Source organism: Agelaius phoeniceus, chromosome 2, assembly GCF_051311805.1.
Source record: "Agelaius phoeniceus isolate bAgePho1 chromosome 2, bAgePho1.hap1, whole genome shotgun sequence".
In the NCBI taxonomy this organism is placed as follows: domain Eukaryota; kingdom Metazoa; phylum Chordata; class Aves; order Passeriformes; family Icteridae; genus Agelaius; species Agelaius phoeniceus.
The window spans coordinates 6,824,967-6,845,013 of NC_135266.1; the positions used below are offsets into that span (position 1 = coordinate 6,824,967).

General features: G+C 39.4%; 1 protein-coding gene across 10 annotated transcripts in view; it reads right to left on the minus strand.

Annotated features, from left to right (window-relative positions):
* KDM6A (lysine demethylase 6A) overlaps positions 1–20,047 on the minus strand; it is a 153,953-nt gene that overhangs the window by 73,244 nt on the left and 60,662 nt on the right. For all 10 annotated transcript variants that reach the window (XM_077171511.1, XM_054627958.2, XM_054627960.2 and 7 more), the window contains exon 5: positions 6,634–6,692. In XM_077171511.1, coding sequence (XP_077027626.1) covers positions 6,634–6,692 — 59 coding nt within the window. The remainder of the gene's footprint in view (positions 1–6,633; positions 6,693–20,047) is intronic.

Sequence of the window (20,047 nt, forward strand, 5' to 3'; positions counted from 1 at the left end):
ATATGGAAAATGAGCAAGTGAAGTGCTGAAGGGACAAACCTGTACCAGAGCTAAGCTCTCTCACATTTCATCTAAATTTCCCTGAAATCCTATGGTGGTGGTGAATCACAAAGCTCATATCTACACTGAATTCATAACCAAGATCCTTGTCTCATAATACCATGCTCATCTTCATCACCTACAAAAACAGAGATCAAACTGAAATGCCAAAGACTGGGCTGATCACTAAGTATCAGCACATATTTTAAGCTAGGCTTTTGCTATGCCAGAAGATAGATTCTATTATTGTGTTTTTGATTTTATTGTCTCAACCCTAATATGGGCATTAGGGACATTATCCACTGGAATTTAAAATTCATTACCTGTATCTTGTTCAAAGATAATATCCTAAGTCCCAAAAAGGAAGAAAACCACTGTCTATGATTCCAATCAAAGAGAAGACAAAAAGTGGGAAGGAAGACACAGCATTCTACAGCACATCACACAGTGTGACCACAATAACATCCTGTAAACTCCATATTCCTCATTCAGCCATCATTGCTTGATCAGAAAATAGTATTTCCATATTTCCCCACTCAGTCATGTCCCCACTGAAAAGATCATCAAAGAGAGGATTTCTAAAAAAGTTTAAGAGAATCTGAGTGTAACAAAAATATTTCTGTAGTCTCTTGCTTACTGAACAGGAAATGTTAATCATTGACACTGTTGAGCAATGGAGTAAAACAAAGTCAAAAGTATAATTAAAAACTTTCCAGGACAGTTTTCAAATTTAGTTTGAATGCATGCTGTCCTTCATTCAAAAAACCAAGAATGTTGCCTACCCCAGTCTTTCAGAGGAGCACAGCACTTAAATACCTCTAAATCATCATCAGTAGACAACAGGGAACACTGTGTCACATTTAGTTAGAAACTGCTGGTCACAGAGATCATGCTTTGAGTAAGGTTTATTTCTGCACACACTAAACTAACTAAAAATCAAATTTTACCTTTTACTTAAATCTAGTGTTAATTCCATATTGGTTTCACAATTTGTAGTTTTTTCCAGAATGACATGCATGAATAATATAAAATAGAAACTACTTCCACCAATATGGAAAGGGGCATCATCAAAATTTCCTCAATGAAGTGATGAGGATTGATGCAATGAAAGAGCATTTTCAACATTTTTTACCAGTGGTAGGTACTCATGTCTAATTCAATAACTACAACCTCATTTAAATACTCAGTAGAATTTTTATAGAATAAAATAGTCAAGCTCTGAAAAGGCATTTACTTATTAACTCTTACAGACAGACAAGCAATTTTACATCACAGCTGAATTAATATTGATGTAATTTTGCCTGCAAGAAACATTTAAACAAAATAGCAACATGCTCCAAATTACAGGACACATCAAGAACATGGACCACAGCAAAAACCTCTGCCTGTTTTCCACTGCCATGCCCAGAGCTCCAGAGTCATTCCCTTACTGTCAAACAGCAAAACATCTGCAGCAGCACTGACACCATTCCACAGCTGGGCCTTCCAGACACAGCAGGAGTCACTTCATTCTTGTACAGATCTTTGTTTACTCTCAAACATCTCTAATCCCATTTCTGTTCTCTGTCCAAGCCCACACCCAGAAATTTGTGGGTCTGGAGGATCCAAGGCATCCAAGTTATCCAGATGTTTTCCCTCAAAGCCCTTGTATGGCTTGACCAAAACCAGAAGTGCAGATATAACCCCACAGCTGGATGAGTCCCAGAGCTTCCTGCAGGGCTGATGGCACAGAGCCCTCCCCAAGTCAGTTTGGGGTCTCCTCCATAATTCAGTGCCCTTCATGCACAGACACAACTTCTCATCTCACCCCTTCAGCAGACTAAACACACATCGATCCAAAGGAAAAATTATCAAATGAAAGGCCAGGAGCTCTCAAACTGCAGAAATAACCTACAGCCATGTGAATTCAGCAAGAGAGGACTTTCCTTTTGTTCTCTGATGATACCGACACCTGCGTGGTGAGACACCGTGCTGGTTAAGTCTACTAGAATTTATTGAAATTAAGTAAGGATTTTCTCCAAGGATGAGGACATTTCTCTCAACAGGCAGGAAAGGCTATTCTAACACTTAACAAAATGGGAAAGCAGGACTGGAAAAGAGACACTACAAAGAATGAAAAGCACCTTTGGACTTTCATTTTACACAGCACTGCTACAGCAATTCAGGAAAAATAAAAATGACATCTCCAAATCAAGACTGCCAGAATCAATACTGCAGCTATTGTCCCACCCACTAATCTATACGACAATGCCCTCCATTATGAAAGTGAAGAAACCAGGTGAATAATAAATAGATGATTATATTAAACATTTAGTGAACTCTCTTAAGACTTTTACTGGATGGTTTTCTTGAATAGACTGAATAAAATCAGCTTTGTACTAGGCAAAAGAATATAATAATTAAAGAACATGAATTTAACTATTCAGAAGTTATCACTTTTGTACATTTCAAACAAAACCCATGAAAATCAGAGTGAACGTACAAAATAAAAGAACCTAACATTATTCTAATTGTCACTTGATGCAGTTGGAGTGAAACTTTCTTTTTTGTGTTCTTACCCTCTTTCAATTTTCTGACCACCTATTTTAAGCCTCACATCATTTCACAGCCTTACTAATGAAAGTGATGTGAGGCTATCTGGACAAATTTCTTTTTGAAACTCATAATCACAGTTTGAACATAAACAAAGTGTTTATGAACACTTTTACAGTCTTTAGCTACAACTCTTCTCTCCAGAGGACTGTAACAGTGGAATGGCAAAACATTTTGAGCAGTGAGGTCTTTAAACATTTCTCTAGAACAGCAGCTGGGAGTGGTTTTTTTCCATAGCATTAGCAGAGTTTTCAGCAATCCAAGAGTAGTTTGCTATGAAATCACAGCAAGATAAGATAATAAAAAGGAAGTTAACTGCCCACTTTGTCACTGGTTAATTGCTACATGCATGTGTACTCTACATGTACATTCCCATTTTATATGCCTGAAAAAAAAAATATATTAGATCCAGCCACATGAAACCTGAGAAATATTTAACAAAGCAGTATCCACAGACTGTGTTTAAATTCTTAGAGGTCTCCACTTGGCAAAGTGCATTCCTACACATCCCATTATATACTCAACTTTCTGTGTGGAGGAACCCAGTCAGAAGCAGAGATGTTGGTTTTAGGTATCTTTGTATCTAGATATTGCACAGATGATGACAGTGCTTCTGCTTTGGGAAGGGTCAGGCAGCAGAGGGGTCAGGAAGCTCCACTCAGGAATGACTGGTTTTCCACAGCAGTCTTTAGTCATGATGGAGGTGAGGAAAAGGGTCTGGATCATCTCTTGCAGGTCTTTGGTTTTTTTCAGGGTCAGTGCTGAAGGATTGAGTTTTCTATAACACTCATTTCCTACAGCTGGTAAAGAATCCCTGAACTGAGGAGCCTCAGGGCAAAGATCCCAAATGGGGCAATCAGGGTGACTGATCTCAGTCTCCTCTCAGGTGTTTCTGAGCAATCTGGAGCCTTTCTCAGTTGTCCAGCAATTTGCCAGGCCACTGAAAACACTGCAGGCTGCCCTTGGAGCACCCCAGTTAGTACACTGGGATCCACAGCGTGTGAAATTCAATTTCAGGACACAACGTCAGAGCCTGGGCTCCATCTTTTCATCTTGATGGAAGTCAGTGGAATCAGCAGATGATAAACCAGGCAGGCTCAAAATTTTCGCTGAAGTGGAGAAAAAATTTGGTATCCAAGCGACTTTGGGTGGCTTGGATACCTGGTTGAAATACCTGGGTGCAGGTATTTCACAGAAATGAAGGACAGCCTTGGACTAACTATTGAAATTCTTTACTAGTGTTCAATCTATAAGACAACTATGGAATGAATTTAGGAAATGGTTCAAGTTATGTGAATATCTCATTCTACTGGTTTTCTACTCTAACTGAGAAACAGGGAAACAACAGTAAAAATGAACCAACCACTTACTGCTTGATGATAAATGGTGTAAAAGAAGGGAGTATCAAAATTTCACATCCTTCAGACCCGTTTTACTGTAGTTGATTCAATTTATGGAGATAACACCTTATGGCACATCTTACTATAATAATTGTGTGAAACAGGTTTGGTCTGATCACACTATTGCAGTGTTCATATATATGTTGAGGACTTTTAATTCTTACATGAACAGTTAAACTAAATCACCAACATAAAATGATGTAACAGCTAAGATTTGTACTTAAGATAATGCTGCAATGCTGCTCTAGTATATAAAAATATGTCCAATATTGAATTACAGTGAACTGCATTAAGAGTCTTGGAACCAATCCAACACATCCTTTTATGAAAGCTGGAAAACTTTAAAAATAATATAAAATATATGAACAATAATTCTAAAGCTGATCTTATTCCCACTTGCTTTTTTTTATTATCCCTGTTTATATGAGACATGAAAAAACCTCAAGTATTTCTCACCCCTTCCTTTTAGGAGGACTATGTACTTCCCTCTTGTTAAAGTCTCTGAATATATGAAGCAGTGGTGTTAAAAAAAAACAGTTCATGGATGAATCAGAATAAATAAACCACCTTAAACAGTCTTGAATACTTGAACAGTCTTCCTCTGCCTGCTAGAAATATCGAGATCCATGTCCTCTATGAGCATAAGCAGATGGAATAAATGCAGCAGGAAGACAGATTAGCATTTCACTGTGGAACAGGACTCTCCTGGCAATCTGTGAGAGTTCTGTGGAGGATTAAGTCTTCAAAGAAGAACACCTATTGTAAATGACCTGCTATCATCTCCAAGTCTTTTGTGATTTTGTCACACCTGAACACCAACAACCCCATATCCCTCTGCTCTTGGCCCCAAAAAATCACAGAGAAGGGAAAGAAAGGGATTAAAAATCAGAACTGCATACAAAAGTGCAAGATTTTACCTATATTGGATTTTCTTCTTTAAAAAATTCTACCTAGTACTTCCATGATACATTATGTCCTTTGCACCACACTATACATAACTTTGTTGTACGAATAGAATGGAAAATACAGTTACTCTACTCAACCTTAATATGAGAGCTATGTGCAGTTCTTTAAGTTAGGACATCAACTTACACTCATGCTGTCAACAAGTGAAGAGAAATCTAAATTAATTCAAAGCTCTAATTTATGAATACTAAATAGCATGATCCACTGATGGCAAAAGCCTATGTTGAACAGGTGGCTTTTCAAAAAATTAATTACTCTAAATCTAAGTGCTTTGCCTTATTTATCTTACAGTTTATCTACCATTTTCACAGTGCAAACTGTAACAAGATACAGCTTCTAAGGAATGGTGCACAAAATACTTTTGAATGCTAAATGAGGAAGACAAGATTATGTAGCAGCTAGAATATTCTGAAACCTGGTAAAATTCAGCCAAGTCTCATCACAATCTTAAAACAATGGATTCTCAGGCTTTCTGAAAACTTTACTATTCTTCTCTTGTTAATTAGAATGCAACAGAATTGCATGCCCTGTACAATACAACAAAGGAAGGACATTCATTTCACCACTATCAGTAAAAAAGCAGTAAGCTGCAAGATAAAATAATCCATGTTTTGAGCTCCTAATTTAACCAACTTATTCTAATTTGAAGAATAAAAGTTTATGCACATTATCCTGAGGAAAGCATAATCATTTGCCTTAAAGATACACAAAAACTATTTAAGGAGAGGTGGGGGAGAAATCCTGCTCCATTGTTCCCAACCATCAGTCAGTGGTCACTCACTGCATCCCTAACTGCAATCAGGCTTAGCTCAGTAACAAATGGAACTTTTAGTGATCAATCAAGTCCTGAAGTCACACTCACTGTACCAACAGTCTCTGTACTGAGTGTAAAACAGACTGACCTAAACCCTGCACCTTTCTTTTCCCCCCATGAATTAACTCTATCTCCACAGGATTAAACACCAATAAAAGTCTGAGGACCTTTGAACAGAACTCCAGTGACTGAGTCCATTCCATTCACCACTCTCATCACTGATAAAGTAAAACCAAAACCCCAAGTGAAACCCAACCCTCCCCCACCCTCAACAAAAGCCCTGCTCAGTCCTCAAAGCCCTGGCAGAAATTACAACTCTTTTAACCCTGAGTTTTTCCATCAGATTGAAACATTGATTCCACCTGAGCCTATTGCTCCTCATGTCCAAACCCTCCACCTAATGCAGCTCTGTCAAAATTCCTGCCTACCAAGCAAAATGAAAACAAGCCCCATTTACCACCTCTGTGCCAAGAAGGTGTTTTATAAGAGGCTTTGTAACAAACCCAGGCCACAGATTATCAATAACAAGAATTCCCAAAAGCCTGTTGAGTCATTCTGCTCCATCCCCACTGCCGAACTGTGCTAAAGGGAGTGCAAGTTCTTCTCCCAAAGTGTTTTCCTTTTCATGGAACTGTTGTGGCTGCCCCAAGGATGTTACAGCAATACAGATACTGACCCAGGACAGTAACACCTGCAAACACCTTAAATGTAATAAAATCAAAATTAAACTATTTTACACTCGCACTGAGCTGAGGGTGAAATAATCACACACTGTTGGGACACCACACAAAATACTGACACTGTCAGCTTATTCCAACTTACCATTGAAAGGCATTGTAATGGAAGTAGACCAAACCAAGGCCATATAAAAAGGCAGCATTCTGTAAAGGAAAGAAACAGTGTTTAAAACCCAGATAAAAGTTGAGCTTCAAATATTTTATCCATCCTTTGATAGTCTATTTCCATTATAAGACAAATATATTTAAAATCCACCTCAAACGAGAAGAGCCAAAAAGAAGCAACAAAAAGATAGGTAGACACTTAAAAAAAAATGCAGTGATTCTCCATGGTCACAAAAAAAGTGGCTATTTTGGTGGAAGAGTAACCACAATATTCAAGTACTTTTACATGTGAGAAACTGATGTGCTCTCTTCTACTTGTACAACAGCAGGGAAAGAAAAGATGGAGTAGAAATCTTCAACAGTTTAATATAATGAAAAAAAAATAGTTTATGACCAAGCATCATTTCATAGTCACAATGATTTATACTCGCATAAAAGAAAACAGAGATGCACATTCTAATTTCAGTGTCTAATGCAGAACACTAATTAAATGAATCTGAAAATATGCTTAAGGAGATTTCACTTTTCTGAATACCAAAAAACACAAACCATCAATTTCAAACCTACAACAATAATATTCCTTCATTATTAATCCAGTTTCTAGCTCCTATCCCCCTATTTGCAAAAGGTAAAAACCAAGTCAAAACAACAAAAATCATTCCCCTTCTGGAAACTCATTTCTCCTCCATTTTCTTTTCATATAAACTATGACTTATTTCCAAAGTGAAATTACTAACAATATTTAATGCATGTTTAACTATCCAGTTCCAAAAATAATTATTACATATTTCCTAAATTAGGAAAAATAAATAAATTCCTTTTCCTTTTGCAAAGCTATGCCACAGCACATTTGTTTTTTATTGAGCAGAACAATTCCATTATTCACAGGAGACATTGTACATGCTGCCTAAGACACATTTTTAGGCTTTTCTCCTGGATAATTCTGGTTCTGAGACACCAGGTATGCATCCCAAAGCTCTGACACATGGACAAGATCTGGATTTTCAGTTGTCAAAGACTGCACTTGAAGATAATCTCTCTGCCACTTGCATGCAGTTCTTTAACAAGTCAAATTTCTAAGGAGTTCCACAAAAGGAATACTAATTATGACTTAAACCCAACCCAAATATACAAGTTACAATCAAGTTTTTCCTACAAAGTAACTGGTAACCAGAAGACAATTCAAAGAGCAGCATTCATCAGAAACAGGATCCAGTATGATAATTTGATTATCCTTCATTTGCATAGTCTAAATGCAAATTAAAATCAGGGGGGATGTCAAAGATCCTCTCATGAATGCAGCTGGATCCCAGCTTCAGCAAGGGACAGCTTCCAGGAGAATGCTGTGGTATGAGCAGATACTACAGCAATCAGAGCACTGGAAGATGTTAACAGGAGTGCAGAGGGAAGTGCATAAACAATAGAAGAGGACACTTTATTACTACTGTAAACCCACATTCCCTTTTAATTGAATAAAAGCACACCATGGACATCATAAAGATAAAGTGTCTCCAATTCCATATTCTGTGTTTTTCACATGTTCCAAGTGTGCTCTGGTAACAGGAAGATCAGGAAGAAGGCAGGCTCAAAAGCAGAGCACACAATGCCCTGACTGAAAAGTCATTTTAAATGAAGAAGAAAGAGAGATTTTCATGTGGGCAACATGGAAGCCCACAAAATACAGCCTCCAGGAGCCATCACTATCTTCAGGCCAGCTCGTTTTTCAGACAGAACTTAACAGGACTGTCCAGTGTCCCCTCTGTTATTTCAAATCTCAATCAAGTTTAGATCATTGTAGAGACTGAGAACAACAGTGATCACAAAAATCCTTCATCTCAACGCTGTAAAATTCAAACAAAATGTGCCAGACAACTAAAAACTCTTCAATTTGCAAAGAATTTGACTTCCTCTTATGAAACCTATTACAATTCACAGTCCAAGAAATAGATTCAGAAAAATCTCCCAGATATTTTGATGCTAAGGGTTAACAACAATCCACTTTCAAGGCACAACAGGACCAAGATGCAAGTGATTTATCAAAATGTAATTTATGTATCAAGTTCACATAAAGCTTTCACATGGTCCTCACAGCACTACAAATAAACCATCACTGTTCTGTCCTGTGCCTGGTTTTCCCACTTTTCTCTCCTTCTCCTTTTGAGACTGACCTTAAAAATATCTTAAGCTGCCACTCTCTTCTCAATAAAAAACAGGGCAAGATTTAATATTTATATCTGTAATACTTCACTTCAAATGTAAAGATGCAAATTCTGAAATGTCAGAATGGATCATGAATTTATCTGTTCTGAAATCCTAGAGCTCTAATCATATGTATCACCATGTATCAACTGCTTGTTGCTAATATTAATATCTAATAAGCTAAGATTAAAAAGTATCTTTTAAACTGTATTTGAACAGGGACAGGACTCACAAGGGCTGGAAGACATCACAGTGTCCCAATGTGTGGCTGCACTTTCCCACAAAGAATTCAAGGCAAGATGCACATCAAGTCCATTACTTTTGCAGAATACCACCAAGTTCAAAATGCAGTCAAGCTCTTACTGGCAAGGGCCAATGTGAAATGCCACCACAACTTAACCAAGCAGGATCATTACCCAAATCTTCATCTACAAAATGTCCTTTTTAAAACTGTAAGATTCTGTTTACCAGGAACACACCCCATCTTAAGAAATGGGTTTTCAGTTTCTTCTATTAGTTTTGACAAGTTTCTCCCAAAGGATATCATTCCATGTATTCCAGTAAAGACCACTCCTGTGATTTAGTCCTTGCTATAAATAGCTGTTGAGGTAGAATTTAAGGCCTTTTTCCTCCATGCATTTTTAAGTAAGAAGCAGAAAACAAAATTATCTTATTACAGTCCTTTCCTTGAACTTTCTACACAACCCTCAACATCTAGAACATTTATCATGCTAGCAAAATGCATTCTTTAGCTACTAACTTCTAATTTAATTTTTATGTTATCTGGTATCTCTTTTCACTAGAATCTTGAGTGAAAAAATTATACAAACCCCCACAGGCTGTGCCTCAAATCTGAAGTTGAATGCTTGGGTTTTTTCATTCAACAGCCATGCTACACACACAGACAAATCAGAAATGCTATTTCCAAGCTGACATAATTTACATTTTCTATGAACTACCAAAAAATATTAAAATGTTTCATACCAACCACTAGATGGCTCAAATACCTCTTTCCATTTTACATGCTTATGCAATTTAAGGAAATTGTCAAGTTGATATTGTTCAGTCTGTTACTTACATGCACTATTTAACGCTGAGCAACATTTCAATTTTATTTTCTAAGAGTGTGGTACACACATTTTGTCAACAGGTAACTCAGAAGGCAAAAATGTATTTGTATGCATCTTTTTATATATCTGGTGTGAATAAGCACATTGAAGACTTTTTGGTCTTGTTTGTTTTAAGCGATCAAGGAAAAAAAAAATCACCAATGAGAAAGACTCCACCCATCTCCCAGGCCTTTTACTGAAACTCAAATAACTGATTTTTTTTTTTAGGCTCTTTGAAGCAGAAGATGGAAACAGATCCCCAGCATTCCACGTGTTCTGTTCTTGAGGCATTTCAGGCCAAGTCCACACAAAGCCTTTTTCTCCACCTTCCAGGGGTGCAGCCAGCAGGTCCCACAGAAACACATCAGCCCAGCCCAGCAGTGACACTTATCTACAAACACAAGGGCACAAAAATGCACCTGTCCTGGCCAACAATGGCCACCTCACATTCAGATCACAAGCAGCCATCTTGGACTGGCTCTACCCATGTGTGGCTGCCACATCTGGGTCCAGATGTTTTTCACTTATCTGCCATACACAGCTGAGACTGTGTATGTTACAGACTCCAAACTGGTGTTTTATAAACATAGGAATTCACTTCACAGTTATGCTTGCAAATGAAAATCTGTTAGGCACATCTAGAGAATCAGAGAGTAGGAAAAAACTAAAAACTCAAAGCAGTCTCAGGGCAGCATCCAGCCAGGTCCTTGCCATCTGGAAATGAAAAGGAGCAGTTTTTGCCATAGTTCCCAGCACTGCTGATTCACAAACATTCCCTAGTACTGCCTCTCTCATTTGTGCTGACACAATTATCTTCAGAGTACTATAGCCAACTGGATGCCAGAAGTGATCTGGATTATTAGTATCTAGGTAAAATGGATTTTTTTAAGTGGATCAGTTTCCCAGGCAAATTCATTTGTGGACCCCCATTAACAACAGCATCAGCACAAGTGAAAGATTGGTACACAAGTAGGCCTACACTGCTCCCACCAAAATATCTATCAAACCTCCAGTGACTTCTCCAACATCACTGAAATCATCAAAGTCACATGTAAATGTTTCACTTCAGAGAAAGCAAGATCCATGGGTCAGTACAAGGTGGATAAAAACAAGAGATAACAAGAGATAACTTCTCAGCCTCCTGCCAGCCTTCTTCATGCAGGCCCTTAATCAGTGACACACAGAGGCAAATGCACCAGTTCTTCTATCCATCAATGCAAATATCTCCAAGGTGGGTGCCAAGAGGATGGTACCAGACCCTTGCCAATGGTGCCCAGCAAAAGTACAAGGAGCAATTGGCATGAACTAAAACACAAGAAGCTCCACCTCAACCTGAGGAAGACCTTCTTTCCATGGAGGTGGCAGAGCTCTGGAACAGCTGCCCAGGGAGGGTGTGGAGCCTCCCTCTCTGGGGACATTCCAGACTGATCTGGACACGCTCCTGTGTCACCTGCTCTGGGTGACCCTGCCTTGGCAGGGGCTTGGGCTGGATGATCTCCAGAGGTCACACCATCCCTGACTATTCTGTGATTCTTTGTGACTCTATGGAGAAGGGCCAGATGTAGATAAAATAAACCTTTCAATTAATTAGAAATCAGAGTGCATCCCACCATACTATATAATAACCAAAACAGGAGGAAAAAAAGTACTCATGTAGCTGGTTAGTCAAAGAAAAATTATGGAAAAAAGATGACATTCAGCACCCTTATGAGAGATCAGTGACTGCTTTTCACTTGTTTACTGCTGACAGGAATAAAAAAGTCTTTGATGACAGATTTAGCTTGCCTGCAGCAGGGTCTGACTGCCCAGGAGCCACTGGAGCCCTGAGCCCAGCCCACATCACCCCAGGCTGCACAAGACACGCGTGGGCAGGCGGCCACTGCTCCTCAGAAAACCTAACCAGGAAAACAAGGCTTTACAGCCTATGTCACATCCTCTGCTCACAGGGTCTCCTGGCCACCTGTTCAAAGCAAAAGAACAGTTTTTGTGTTTAAATGTGTGAATATGTTTATTCTTTACTGAAATTCAAAAAAAAAGAAAAAAGAAAAATGAAGTTTTGACACTATGGTGCCTAATTCTTCCTCCTGACACTACTCAAATACATAGTAACAACTCCCTAGAGAGTTTATACCAAATAAAAAATTCCATTTAGGCCCCTGTTTATAAACAGTTCCAGGCCCTTGGGAGCTGGAGCTGACAGGCTCTAGCACAGAGACTGTAAGTGCTCAGGAGAAAGAGGGGAGGGTTCAAATAAAATTTGTTTACATTTGTATAAACATGAAAAAGAGAACTACCCATCTACATGTGCTGTAAGTTCCAATCACCTGCAAAAATAGTAAGAACCTTGTGTGTATGGTAAATTAGCATCATTAGTTTTGTCTTCTTCAAGTTTTATAGTACCTAAAAAATCATCACATTTATACAGGACTTGAAAATACAGCTATCTCTAACATGCTTGCAATGACTCTGCTTCTGGAGCAATAATCATAATATTCCAAAATTTGTTACTGGGTGTGTGTCTGCATCCCAGTAGCCATGTGAAAGCAATTAAAATATAAAAGTCATTATTCCTGGGACAAATACATTCTGTCATAGGTAATATCTTGGTAAATAGCTACAAAGTAATTCCTCATTTTCTTGAGGACGATCTTTTCTGAGAGTAAATATTGCCAAAATACACCTACTACTTCCAGAATAAATTTATCTTTCTTAATTCATAAAAACTTCTTTTTTTCATGACAGAAAAATTCTTACTAGAAATTAGGGAGAAATAAAACCAAAGAAATCAAATAAAAATACCACACCATCTACAAATTGTGAGGTTTTTTCCCTTTTTAAGTAGTACCTATCTCTGAAATTACTATGCTCTCTTGGCCATCCTACTCATCTCCTCTTTAGGGAAGACAGTACATTTATCCTTTGCAATTTCCCAGCAGTGCTGCATTTCCACATTCCCTGAAGCTCCCCTCTGAAGGAAAACTACTCTTTCAACTTCTTGGGAACCCAGCAAAACACCCCACCAAAACGCTTCTCTCCCCACATTTTTGCTCATGGACTGAAACACACCTGGCAAGACCTGTGTGAAGAAGCTCAAGTAGGAGCCTTGTTACCCTCCAAGTGGCTTTCCAGCACTATCTGTAAACAAAAGCTTCTTGACACGCAGGGATGGACAGGTACATCAAGACAAGATTACTGGAAAATTACTGAAATCCACATAAAGTAATTAATTCAACAGACATTCATTATTTCAAACACTCTTGAATAATACACTGTCTTAAAATTACTTTGTAGGGAGCACAGTCCTATGAAAATGAGAAGCTGACAAAACAGTATCAAATAACTGAGATCCTCTTCAGTGATGAAGGAATCTATGCAGTTTTGCAAACCATGTATTTTTTTATCCATAAATAAACCTAGCTCCATTGGCAAAAGGGACTTCTGATCAACTAGTGTCCCTCCAAGTTTGTCACACAAACAAACAGCCAAGCAAGTGTCTAAACTGTGATCATTGCTATGGGCATCTGATTTATGTGCCTTAAAATATTTCACTTGATGTAAACATCTTAATTTTTCACTTGGTACAAGTGTTCTCAATAATTTAAGTATTTTAACAGGAAACAGAAATTTTCTGACATGAATCAAGTGAGCAAAGGTGTTGTGCAACTCACCTCGAGAGATATTTTATCCAGATGATTCATGTAACCAAATTTAATACTCTCCCTGTAGATTCCCTGAATGTTGTTAACAATCACAAAGCTTCTAATTTATTTTGTATGATACATGACTTTATGAAGAAACATCCCCCTAACTCCAAACAGAAAACCAAGACTGACACCAGGTGCTTTATAACTAAACCAATTTATCCAATGTTTGCACAAAAAGAGACAATCTCTCTGGAGATCACCTAGTCCAACCTTCTTCTCAAGGAAGGCACAACTACAGCATTCCTAGGATGATGTCCAATTGGGTTTTGACTGCCTCCAAGGACACCAATGCTGGGAAAGATGAAACAGGAAAGCCTTATAAATATGATTGTCTGGCAAAAGATTTTGAGAATATAGAAACTATAAGTGAGATTGAAATGAAAGCAAACTTTGAGATCCCTTAGTTACTGAACAACAGGAAAACAATGGTATGGCTGGCTGAAAGTAATCCCCCTTTGATGAAACAAAACCCTCTGCTTGCAGACAGGCCCAAGGGTCAGAGCAGACCCTGCCAGCTTGGCAGAAGGGGTCCAAAGAGGAGTTTTGAGGGTTTAAAATGTAACACAGTCTGGTAATGTAATGATTCTTATAGGCTGTATGTAAATGCTATAGGATTTGTATATTGTACTAGATTGGTTAGTGAGAATTAGAATATTCAGCACAGAAGAAGATTTATTGTATTGTAATGGGAACCTTGCTCTCTTACCTTTTTACACTCTCACCCTCTCATCCTCTCTGCCCCTCTCTTCTCTGGGGCCTGCTCTGAGCTGTGGCAGCTCCCAGCAGGGCCCTGCACCCAGGCCCTTTGCAATAAACCCCAAGTTCCAAGCCCTGGCTGCAGAGATCTCTCATCTCCATCCATCCCGACTGTCCTACCCTCAACGCCCTGACACACCAGCCCCTCAAACCCTCCAGGCAACCTTCTCCACTGTTTAATCACCTTCACAAATAAAGAAATAAATACATTTTTATGTGTTTAACAGGAGTTTTGTGTTTTCAATTTGTGCCTACTGCTTTTCCTTTTTTGACTACACACCACCAAGAAGATTCTGACTCTGTTTATTTGTAAAACTGGATAAGACACTCCTGATCCTTTCCAGGCTGAACAACTCAGCTCCCTCAGCCTCCAGTCCCTGCATGAGAGATGTTCCAAGCACTTACACAGCCTCATGGCCCTTTACTATCACTCTCACCCCACTCTATTCTTCTTGGGAGCCCAGCACCAGACCCAGAACTCCACATGCAGCTCACCGAGGCTCAGCAGAGAGTAAAGATCATCCCTCACCTTGGTGGCCATGGTCTCCCTTATGCAGCCAGGATGCCACTGGGCTGGCTCATGGTCACTTCATGTCCCAGGACACCCAGGGCCTTTCCTACAAAGCTGCTCACCATCCTCCAGCCTGTGCTGGTGCACTGGGTTGTTCCTCCAGAGATGAAGGACTTGGCTTCTGTCAAACACCAGGAGGCTCCTGGGGCTGTTCAGCTCCCTCTGAACAGCAGCACAACTTTGTCATCTCTTCCCAGTCTGGTCCTGCCTGTAACCCTTCTGAAGGTGCACCCTAGGCTGTAACACAGGTCACCAACCCAAGGTGCTGAAGAGCACAGGTCCCACTCTCAAGCCATGGGGTAATGGCTGGCCTCCAGCTGGACTTTGAGACATGTCCTGGTTTTGGCTGGAATAGAGTTCATTTTCTTTTTAGTAGCTGGTGCAGTGCTGTGCTTTGGATTTAGGAAAAGAATAATGTAAACACAGAGACACTGCAGTTGTTACTGAGTGGTGCTTGCCCTAAGTCAGGACCTTTCTGTGTGTCTCAGGCAGGCAGAAGGCTTGGGACAGCTGATCCAGACTGGGCACAGGGACATCCCATCCCATACAAAGTCATGTCCAGTATTCAAACACAGAGGAGCTGCCCAGGAGGGGCTGATCACTGCTCAGTGTGTGGGGACCAATTGTATTGTTCAGTGCTTCTTTTTCTTGGGTTATTCCTTTCTCTCTCCTTTGTGTTGAAATCATTATTATTGTTAATATTATCACTAGTATTACTGTGTGTTTCACTTAAATAAGCATTACTAGTCCTGTGTTTACTGTGTTTCACTTTAAATAAACTGGTTTTACCTCAGCCTGCATGGTTTTACCCTTTGTTTTTTCCCCAATTCTTCTTCCCTTCCCACCAGGGGGAAAGTAGGCAGTGAGCAAGTGGCTGTGTGGTACTGAAGTTGCCATCTGGGGCTAGACCATGACTGTGATGTTGATCAAAACATCATGATTGTGATGTTGATCACAATCCTCTGAGCCTGGGTGAGCCAGTTTTCAGTCTACCACACTGACCACTTATCTAGTCTGTATTTCATCAGTTTGTCTGTGAGCACATTACAGGAACAGTGTGGAAAGCCTTACTAAAACAAACACAAACAATATCTTGTGGCTCTCATCCCCTCCACCGAGTTAGTCACTGTGTTACAAACAGCTATCAGGTTCATCAAGCATTATTTCTCCTTCATAAATTCATGGTGATTACTTCCAGTGACTTGCCTGCCCTGAATGTGCTGGAAACGGCTTCCAGGATAATTTGCTCTCATCACCTTCACAAGGATGGAGGTGAAGCTGACTGGCCTGTAGCTCCCAGGATCTTCCTTCTTGTCATTCTTAAGGGCAGGAGTGAAATTTGCTTTATTCCTGGCCTCAGAAACCTTCCCCATCACCATGACCCTAACAGGATAATTGAGAGTGGTCTCCGAGTGACAGAGATGAGCTCCCTCAGCACTCATTGACATATCCCAGCAGGTCCCATGGACTTGTAGATATTTTTTTTATTTCAATTTTCTCAAACTTGATCCTCTTTTGAGAGCAAATCTTCCTGGGTCCAGACCTCCCAAATGGTCTCAAGGGCCTTGATGGTGAGTCCTACCAGTAAAGCCCAAGGTGCTAACATGAAGTACCTCTGTGTTTCCCATATCCTTTGCCATTTGCCTTATTTAGCAGCAGACCTGCATTCTTTCATCTTCCTTTTGCTGCTGATACACTTGCAGAAGCTCTCTTGTTGCCCTTTATGTCCCTCACCAAATTCAACACCATGTGGGCTTTGGCTTTGCTTATGCAATCCCTGAATGCTTGGATGATCTCTCTGTATTTCTCCAGAGTCATCAATCCTTGCTTCTGCCTCCTGTGTGCTTCCTTTTTATGCCTGAGTTTTGTCAGCAGCATCTTGTTCATCCATGCAGGATTCCATTCCTTCTTATCCAACTTCTCTCAAGTCAGGATGAACTTGAAGAAAGTTATTATCAAAAACAAATACGGACCAAAGAAGAGAGATTCCCCCCATCATGCTGTCCTGTAGGCACTTCCTTATTTTGCCAATACCCTTGAGGTGGGCCCAGATATTGATCAGCACAAGCAAATTAAACACTGAGCAGGTCTTCTCATCCTCTGATTTTCTTTGGTGAGTAGTGCTCTTATTTCATACTAACTAAAGGATTTAGCTTCCCTCATTCCCATCTAGATATACTGACCTCAGAAAAACTATGAGATCTCCTCACAAATATTTTCCAAGTACAGAAACTAATGCTGGACAATGTGTACACACAAACATTACTGGGACATCTTTTTTGGACTATGACATCTGGACAGTTCATTCAAATGTTTTATCCTCTTTCATATGGCAAGTGATCATCACCATTTACATCAATCTTCAAAATATTTTATGAAGTAGAACTACTAGCATGGAATTTTCTGTCCTTGATTCACCATTTTTCCAACCCGTTCCAGCAAAGATAGGAATCCCACTGAGTTGACAAGTAGCCCCATTATTTCCCTGTCAGTTTCTCACTGCTGGAAAATCACTAGTGTTGGAAAAGAGCCTTACTATCATTAATTACACAGCTGCTCTACCTCAGGCACTCCACAGAAAATGGGAGTGGACAAGTTGAATATACTAAGGCATGAATGACTATAAAGAGATTCAAATACACACAAACAGACCAGCAAAAACCAAAGGAAAATAACCACAAAAATTAACAAAACTCTCTATGGTTGTTCCTCTCGAATCTTAAACCACATTACACTGGGAGTAACAAAAACCCAGCTGAATCTGGAACTCTGCTTAATGGAAAAATTCAAAGGTTAATTTTTAACCAAGTCCCCTAAGAATGCTGCTGCTGCTTTTATGTTGTTCTTTCCAGCTGAGTAACTCTTGAACCTGTTAGCTGCCTTCAAATGAGTTTTAGAGAAAGCAAGACTTCTCAAAGATGAAAAACTGGAGGAATGTCACTGAAAATGCCTGTTGGGTAGGAAAAAGAACCCCCAAGACAAGGCCTACTTTCAGAAAGCACATAGAGCTTAATTATTCTCTCCTCTTTGGGAAAAGACACTTAGCCCAGCAGCACAGCTTTAAATCAAGCATGTGCTTTTCCTGCTCAGAGATGCCATAGGAAACAAGATGTCATTGAGGATGCCTCACTAGGAAAACAAGAGGAATTTCAGTTTGTGTGTGCTTACGTGGGAGAGGGAAGGACAGGAGGTGTGAAAGGACAACAGACACCAGCTCGTCATTGCCCAGCTTCATTAACTCCAGCATAAAAACAGTTTGTTCTGTAAACTGCAAATTGAACAAAATCCCACATTTGGAACAAAATTCTGAGTATCAGCTTTAGAAAAAAAACTTTACTAGCTGTTTTGAATCTTGACTTTATTTTTCATTAATCAGTTACATCTGAAAAATGGAAGCATTATCCGCTAGCACGTTTTGGGTTATATATTTTATGTATTCTTACATATGTATCAAAAATTTAAACAAGAATGTGTCAATATTTTAAAGGTTTGTTTTAAGAACTGAAATGCAAGATCATTGATTAATGGTTGCTAGTTAGGGATCAATCAATTATTACTGAAAATGATTGTCCAATTAAGACCGTAGTTGGTTAAGTAGTGATGGCTAATTGGTGTTCTAATTGGTGATTTGCTGTTTTATTTGTTAGAATGTACAAATACTTAAAATGGGCTACAAGAGCCAAGGCAGCAGGCCCACATGACAGGCAGCTGGGGGAGCAGACTGGATGGCCAGCAGCCAAGAGCAGAGCAAAGCAGCTGGGCAGCCCACCAACCATTCCCACAGAGCATTTCAATTCCATCAAATCATCATTTCTTAACAGAAAACTGTACCTCAGTAAATGTTCAGCCCACTCTGTGAATATATAGACTGGTGAGTTTAAGAGCCGTCAGGTTCTAAAGGCAAAACAAACCCAGAAAAATACAAACAAGCCAAATGACAGGACACTTCTTTTGCCCTCCCTATCTCTGGCTATTCTGCACTGCAGCTCTTCCTCCTCTGATCCAGAGCTCAGGTTGCTTTCCTCCCTCACTAATCCCTCTTCTTCTTACCATTGCATCACTGCTGCTGTACCTGATTTCACTTAATTACTTCTGTCAACAGTTTAATTTCTGAAAAATGAACTCTGACAAACTGCAAATGGAAACACCACGGCTGTCCTGGACTGGGAACTGAGACATTTTTTAATCCACTACTGTTTCTTCACTTCTGACTACTACCTCACCATACTAGGTAAGAAACCTCTCAGAGTTGGTAGCTTTAAAATCTTTTCCTCTGGAGCAGTTTATTCCTAAACTCAGCTGACAGCCTGAAGGAGGAGAGACAAGAGGACAAGAAGAGGGCAAATTAACCGACATCATCAAATGGGGATTTTCTCCTCCTCTGTCAATTCAACGTCCTTTGGCAAATATCACAGGGCTCTTATTTTAAAGACACCTTGCTGAGTTCCACAAATTAATTTTAGGTTGTAATTGCTGCTCCTTGGTCTGACTGGACACCTCCTTAGGCTTGCAAGAGTCAGCATAATCTCCTCTGCAAATAGTTCTTGGATAATGCTTTGATCATTTGTCTGAAATTTCATTCTTCTGTTCTGCTTTAGAGAGGAGGATGACTGGATTCTAGAAAAATGTCACACTGAACTATACTTATCCTTTACATAAGATCATCCTTTCCAGTATAGGCTTCTATTGTTCTTTATTGAACCAAATGCTGTTTGGGCTTTAAACTTTCTTTTCATACTCTACTTTTTCTGATACTAAGGCCAGTTCCCTCTAGACCATGGGCTGTGAGATGGTGGATACAAATACTTTCAAATACTGCTGTTTAAAAATATCAACATGCCATATGAAACTGAACTTGCTACCATAATTCTCCAAAATCTTTTTCTGTATTCTAAATCTGTACCACTCAACATTCAAAATTTATCTTATATTTCACAATACAAATGTTCACTTTCACTTCTAGTCATTAAAATCATTATTACTTTTCACTATTATTTTACCTAACTTTCCCAAGATTTTTCATCCTTAAACCTGTATTTTTCACAGAAGTGTATA